Below are 7,500 nucleotides of genomic sequence, written 5' to 3'. Positions count from 1 at the left end.
TGTTACTAGACTACACCCTATATATACAGGACAGTGTGTTGGAGACTACACCCTATCTATACAGGACAGTGTGTTACTAGACTACACCCTATATATACAGGACAGTGTGTTGGAGACTACACCCTATCTATACAGGACAGTGTGTTACCAGACTACACCCTATCTATACAGGACAGTGTGTTGGAGACTACACCCTATCTATACAGGACAGTGTGTTACTAGACTACACCCTATCTATACAGGACAGTGTGTTACTAGACTACACCCTATCTATACAGCACAGTGTGTTACTAGACTACACCCTATCTATACAGGACAGTGTGTTACTAGACTACACCCTATCTATACAGGACAGTGTGTTACTAGACTACACCCTATCTATACAGCACAGTGTGTTACTAGACTACACCCTATCTATACAGGACAGTGTGTTACTAGACTACACCCTATCTATACAGGACAGTGTGTTGGAGACTACACCCTATCTATACAGGACAGTGTGTTACTAGACTACACCCTATCTATACAGGACAGTGTGTTACTAGACTACACCCTATCTATACAGGACAGTGTGTTACTAGACTACACCCTATCTATACAGGACAGTGTGTTACTAGACTACACCCTATCTATACAGGACAGTGTGTTACTAGACTACACCCTATCTATACAGGACAGTGTGTTGGAGACTACACCCTATCTATACAGGACAGCGTGTTACTAGACTACACCCTATCTATACAGGACAGTGTGTTACTAGACTACACCCTATCTATACAGGACTACACCCTATCTATACAGGACAGTGTGTTACTAGACTACACCCTATCTATACAGGACAGTGTGTTACTAGACTACACCCTATCTATACAGGACAGTGTGTTACTAGACTACACCCTATCTATACAGGACAGTGTGTTACTAGACTACACCCTATCTATACAGGACAGTGTGTTACTAGACTACACCCTATCTATACAGGACAGTGTGTTACTAGACTACACCCTATCTATACAGGACAGTGTGTTACTAGACTACACCCTATCTATACAGGACAGTGTGTTACTAGACTACACCCTATCTATACAGGACAGTGTGTTACTAGACTACACCCTATCTATACAGGACAGTGTGTTACTAGACTACACCCTATCTATACAGGACAGTGTGTTACTAGACTACACCCTATCTATACAGGACAGTGTGTTACTAGACTACACCCTATCTATACAGGACAGTGTGTTACTAGACTACACCCTATCTATACAGGACAGTGTGTTACTAGACTACACCCTATCTATACAGGACAGTGTGTTACTAGACTACACCCTATCTATACAGGACAGTGTGTTACTAGACTACACCCTATCTATACAGGACAGTGTGTTACTAGACTACACCCTATCTATACAGGACAGTGTGTTACTAGACTACACCCTATCTATACAGGACAGTGTGTTACTAGACTACACCCTATCTATACAGGACAGTGTGTTACTAGACTACACCCTATCTATACAGGACAGTGTGTTACTAGACTACACCCTATCTATACAGGACAGTGTGTTACTAGACTACACCCTATCTATACAGGACAGTGTGTTACTAGACTACACCCTATCTATACAGGACAGTGTGTTACTAGACTACACCCTATCTATACAGGACAGTGTGTTACTAGACTACACCCTATTTATACAGGACAGTGTGTTACTAGACTACACCCTATCTATACAGGACAGTGTGTTACTAGACTACACCCTATCTATACAGGACAGTGTGTTACTAGACTACACCCTATCTATACAGGACAGTGTGTTACTAGACTACACCCTATCTATACAGGACAGTGTGTTACTAGACTACACCCTATCTATACAGGACAGTGTGTTACTAGACTACACCCTATCTATACAGGACAGTGTGTTACTAGACTACACCCTATCTATACAGGACAGTGTGTTACTAGACTACACCCTATCTATACAGGACAGTGTGTTACTAGACTACACCCTATCTATACAGGACAGTGTGTTACTAGACTACACCCTATCTATACAGCACAGTGTGTTACTAGACTACACCCTATCTATACAGGACAGTGTGTTACTAGACTACACCCTATCTATACAGCACAGTGTATTACTAGACTACACCCTATTTATACAGGACAGTGTGTTACTAGACTACACCCTATCTATACAGGACAGTGTGTTACTAGACTACACCCTATCTATACAGGACAGTGTGTTACTAGACTACACCCTATTTATACAGGACAGTGTGTTACTAGACTACACCCTATCTATACAGGACAGTGTGTTACTAGACTACACCCTATCTATACAGGACAGTGTGTTGCTAGACTACACCCTATCTATACAGGACAGTGTGTTACTAGACTACACCCTATCTATACAGGACAGTGTGTTACCAGACTACACCCTATCTATACAGGACAGTGTGTTACTAGACTACACCCTATCTATACAGGACAGTGTGTTACTAGACTACACCCTATCTATACAGGACAGTGTGTTACTAGACTACACCCTATCTATACAGGACAGTGTGTTACCAGACTACACCCTATCTATACAGGACAGTGTGTTACTAGACTACACCCTATCTATACAGGACAGTGTGTTACTAGACTACACCCTATCTATACAGGACAGTGTATTACTAGACTACACCCTATTTATACAGGACAGTATGTTACTAGACTACACCCTATCTATACAGGACAGTGTGTTCCTAGACTACACCCTATCTATACAGGACAGTGTGTTACTAGACTACACCCTATTTATACAGGACAGTGTGTTACTAGACTACACCCTATCTATACAGGACAGTGTGTTACTAGACTACACCCTATCTATACAGGACAGTGTGTTGCTAGACTACACCCTATCTATACAGGACAGTGTGTTACTAGACTACACCCTATCTATACAGGACAGTGTGTTACCAGACTACACCCTATCTATACAGGACAGTGTGTTACTAGACTACACCCTATCTATACAGGACAGTGTGTTACTAGACTACACCCTATTTATACAGGACAGTGTGTTACTAGACTACACCCTATCTATACAGGACAGTGTGTTACTAGACTACACCCTATCTATACAGGACAGTGTGTTACTAGACTACACCCTATCTATACAGGACAGTGTGTTACTAGACTACACCCTATCTATACAGCACAGTGTGTTACTAGACTACACCCTATCTATACAGGACAGTGTGTTACTAGACTACACCCTATCTATACAGGACAGTGTGTTACTAGACTACACCCTATCTATACAGGACAGTGTGTTACTAGACTACACCCTATCTATACAGGACAGTGTGTTACTAGACTACACCCTATCTATACAGGACAGTATGTTACTAGACTACACCCTATCTATACAGGACAGTGTGTTACTAGACTACACCCTATCTATACAGGACAGTGTGTTACTAGACTACACCCTATCTATACAGGACAGTGTGTTACTAGACTACACCCTATCTATACAGGACAGTGTGTTACTAGACTACACCCTATCTATACAGGACAGTGTGTTACTAGACTACACCCTATCTATACAGGACAGTGTGTTACTAGACTACACCCTATCTATACAGGACAGTGTGTTACTAGACTACACCCTATCTATACAGGACAGTGTGTTACTAGACTACACCCTATCTATACAGGACAGTGTGTTACTAGACTACACCCTATCTATACAGGACAGTGTGTTACTAGACTACACCCTATCTATACAGGACAGTGTGTTACTAGACTACACCCTATCTATACAGGACAGTGTGTTACTAGACTACACCCTATCTATACAGGACAGTGTGTTACTAGACTACACCCTATCTATACAGGACAGTGTGTTACTAGACTACACCCTATCTATACAGGACAGTGTGTTACTAGACTACACCCTATCTATACAGGACAGTGTGTTACTAGACTACACCCTATCTATACAGGACAGTGTGTTACTAGACTACACCCTATCTATACAGGACAGTATGTTACTAGACTACACCCTATCTATACAGGACAGTTGGGGCTGCTGTTCACCAGTAAGGTCCTGAGGGTGGAGAACCAAGAGAACCGGAGGCGCCAGGGGACCAAGGAGCGAGGCCAGCCCAGGCAGGACATCACCTTCTGGGTGTCAGAGGCACCGCGCTGGGGGGTCATCGTCAACACAGCCCTGGGGAACGGCAGTGTCAACTCCTTCACTCAGGGTAGGACCATGACGACTGGACTGGGAGATTCTATATCTGACTCATGTATTGCTTATAATCCATGATCAACATTCTCTAATGTCTGGAGTTATATTTTGGGAGATTACGTTTTGATGGACTCAAAACTGGTGGGAAGGTGGGAAAACGTCTAATGTCAGATGGTATTCAGACCTCACTTTCTCTCTCTCAGATGATATCAACCAGAGAAGGATCTGTTATATTCTTTCTGCTCGAGTCAACTCTACCAGTGATGTGTTCTACTTCACCGTCCAATACAACGGTAAGGCCTCTCTCTCTCTCTCTCTCTCTCTCTCTCTCTCTCTCTCTCTCTCTCTCTCTCTCTCTCTCTCTCTCTCTCTCTCTCTCTCTCTCTCTCTCTCTCTCTCTCTCTCTCTACTCTCTCTCTCCCTCTCTGTCCTCTCTCTCTCTACTCTCTCTCTCTCTGTCTCTCTCTACTCTCTCTCTCTCTCTCTACTCTCTCCCTCTCCCTCTCCCTCTCCCTCTCCCTCTCCCTCTCCCTCTCCCTCTCCCTCTCCCTCTCCCTCTCAATTCAATTTCAATTTAAGGGTTTTATTGACATGGGAAACATATGTTAACGTTGCCAAAGCAAGTGAAATAGATAATACAAAATGAACGGTAAATATTACACTCACAGAAGTTCCAAAATAATAAAGACATTTCAAATGTCATATTATGTCTATATACAGTGTTGCAATGATGTGCAAATAGTCAAATTACCAAAGGGAAAATAAATAAACATAAATATGGGTTGTATTTACAATGGTGTTTGTTCTTCACCGGTTGACCTTTTCTTGTGGTAACAGGTCACAAATCTTGCTGCTGTGATGGCACACTGTGGTATTTCACCCAGTAGATATTGGAGTTTATCAACAAAAAAATCATGATTTGGTTGGGTCTAATTGTGTTGCTGTCCTGGGGCTCTGTGGGGTGTGTTTGTGTTTGTGATCAGAGCCCCAGGACCAGCTTGCTTAGGGGACTCTTCTCCAGGTTCATCTGGCTTTGTTATGGAAGGTTTGGGAATCGCTTCCTTCTAGGTGGTTGTAGAATTTAACGTCTCTTTTCTGGATTTTGATAATTAGCGGGTATCGGCCTAATTATACTCTGCATTATTTGGTGTTTTACGTTGTACACGGAGGATATTTTTGCAGAATTCTGCATGCAGAGTCTCAATTTGGTCCCATTTTGTGAATTCTTGGTTGGTGAGCGGACCCCAGACCTCACAACCATAAAGGGCAATGGGTTCTATAACTGATTCAAGTATTTTTAGCCAGATCCTAATTGGTATGTCAAATTCGATGTTCCTTTTGATGGCAAAGAAGGCCCTTCTTGCCTTGTCTCTCAGATCGTTCACAGCTTTGTGGAAGTTACCTGTGGCGCTGATGTTTAGGCCAAGGTATGTGTAGTTTTGTGTGTGCTCTAGGGCAACGATGTCTAGATGGAATTTGTATTTGAGGTCCTGGCAGCTGGACCTTTTTTGGAACACCGTTATTTTGGTCTTACTGAGATCCACTGTCAGGGCCCAGGTCTGTCAGGGCCCAGGTCTGTCAGGGCCCAGGTCTGACAGAATCTGTGCAGAAGATCTAGGTGCTGCTGTAAGGCCCTCCTTGGTTGGGGACAGAAGCACCAGATCATCAGCAAACAGTAGACCTTTGACTTCAGATTCTAGTAGGGTGAGAACGGGTGCTGCAGACTGTTCTAGTGCCCTCGCTAATTCACTGATATACTGTATATGTTGAAGAGGGTGGGGCTTACGCTGCATCCCTGTCTCACCCCCCGGCCCTGTGGAAAGAAATGTGTGTTTTTTGCCATTTTTATCCGCACACTTGTTGGTGTTCATGGATTTTATAGTATGTTTTACCCCCAACACCACTTTCCATCAATTTGTATAGCAGACCCTCATGCCAAATTGAGTCGAAGGCTTTTTAGAAATCAACAAAGCTTGAGAAGACTTTGTCTTTGTTTTGGTTTGTTTGTTTGTCAGTTAGGGTGTGCAGGGTGAATACGTGGTCTGTCACACTGTAATTTGGTAAAAAGACAATTTGACATTTGCTCAGTACATTGTTTTCACTGAGGAAATGTACGAGTCTGCTGTTAATGATAATGCAGAGGATTTTCCCAAGGTTGCTGTTGACGCATATCCCATGGTAGTTATTGGGGTCAAATTTGTCTCCACTTTTGTAGATTGGGGTGATCAGTCCTTGGTTCCAAATTTTGGGGAAGATACCAGAGCTGAGGATGATGTTAAAGGGTTTAAGTATTTAAGCCAAATGGAATTAGTGGTCTGTATATTTTATAATTTCATTGAGGATACCATCAACACCACAGGCCTTTTTGGGTTGGAGGGTTTGTATTTTGTCCTGTAGTTCATTCAATGTAAATGGAGAATTGTGTGGGTTCAGGTAGTCTTTAATAGTTGATTCTATTAGTGGTTTTTCTTCTTGTTTGTTGCCCAAAATGAGGCCAGTTTGAAAAGAATGTTGCATTCTTTGCAGCTTTTGCACCTCATTGAGAAGAGCAAACGACCAATCAACTCTTTGTTTATTTACCAATTATTTCTTTATTTAGACAGCTGTTGGGACTCTGGTGTAATGTTGATCTGAAGTTCTCAGCCATCTCACGCTTTGAGACTGACTTTAGTTAGACAAAGAGAGAGGTACGTTCCTTTATTTAACTAGGCAAGTCAATAGACTGAATCAACGGCCATTTTGGTTCTAATGCATGGTGTCCTCTACTATTATCAAAGATGTTTTAAATTAACCCAAGATAGACCACAGCCTGTAGTTTCTAATAGGAGAAAATGAATCATAGTGGGCAGAACAAGCAAGGAGGTGGGCGGAGCCAAGAACGAGCTAGCAAGATCTTATTGGCGCATTCTAGCGTGTACACTACATGAACATAAGTATGTGGACAGCTGCTCGTCCGAGTATCTCATTCCAAAAAATGGTCATTAATATGGAGTTGGTCCCCTCTTTGCTGCTGTAACAGCCTCCACTCTTCTGGGAAGGCTTTCCACTAGATGTTGGAACATTGCTGCTATAACAGCCTCCACTCTTCTGGGAAGGCTTTCCACTAGATGTTGGAACATTGCTGCTATAACAGCCTCCACTCTTCTGGGAAGGCTTTCCACTAGATGTTGGAACATTGCTGCTATAACAGCCTCCACTCTTCTGGGAAGGCTTTCCACTAGATGTTGGAACATTGCTGCTATAACAG

The 7,500-nt window shown here is 42.6% G+C and overlaps 1 protein-coding gene across 1 annotated transcript in view; it reads left to right on the top strand.

Moving 5' to 3' along the window:
* Positions 1-7,500, top strand: part of LOC139534763 (FRAS1-related extracellular matrix protein 2-like) — a 77,537-nt gene that overhangs the window by 13,770 nt on the left and 56,267 nt on the right. Inside the window, exons 10-12 of the mRNA XM_071334189.1 lie at positions 4,078-4,138; positions 4,172-4,266; positions 4,457-4,546. Of these exons, the coding sequence (XP_071190290.1) occupies positions 4,078-4,138; positions 4,172-4,266; positions 4,457-4,546 (246 nt within the window). The remainder of the gene's footprint in view (positions 1-4,077; positions 4,139-4,171; positions 4,267-4,456; positions 4,547-7,500) is intronic.

The sequence above is a fragment of the Salvelinus alpinus genome, chromosome 11 (genome assembly GCF_045679555.1).
Source record: "Salvelinus alpinus chromosome 11, SLU_Salpinus.1, whole genome shotgun sequence".
Lineage (NCBI taxonomy): Eukaryota > Metazoa > Chordata > Actinopteri > Salmoniformes > Salmonidae > Salvelinus > Salvelinus alpinus.
This window is presented reverse-complemented; position numbering and strand designations above follow the sequence as displayed.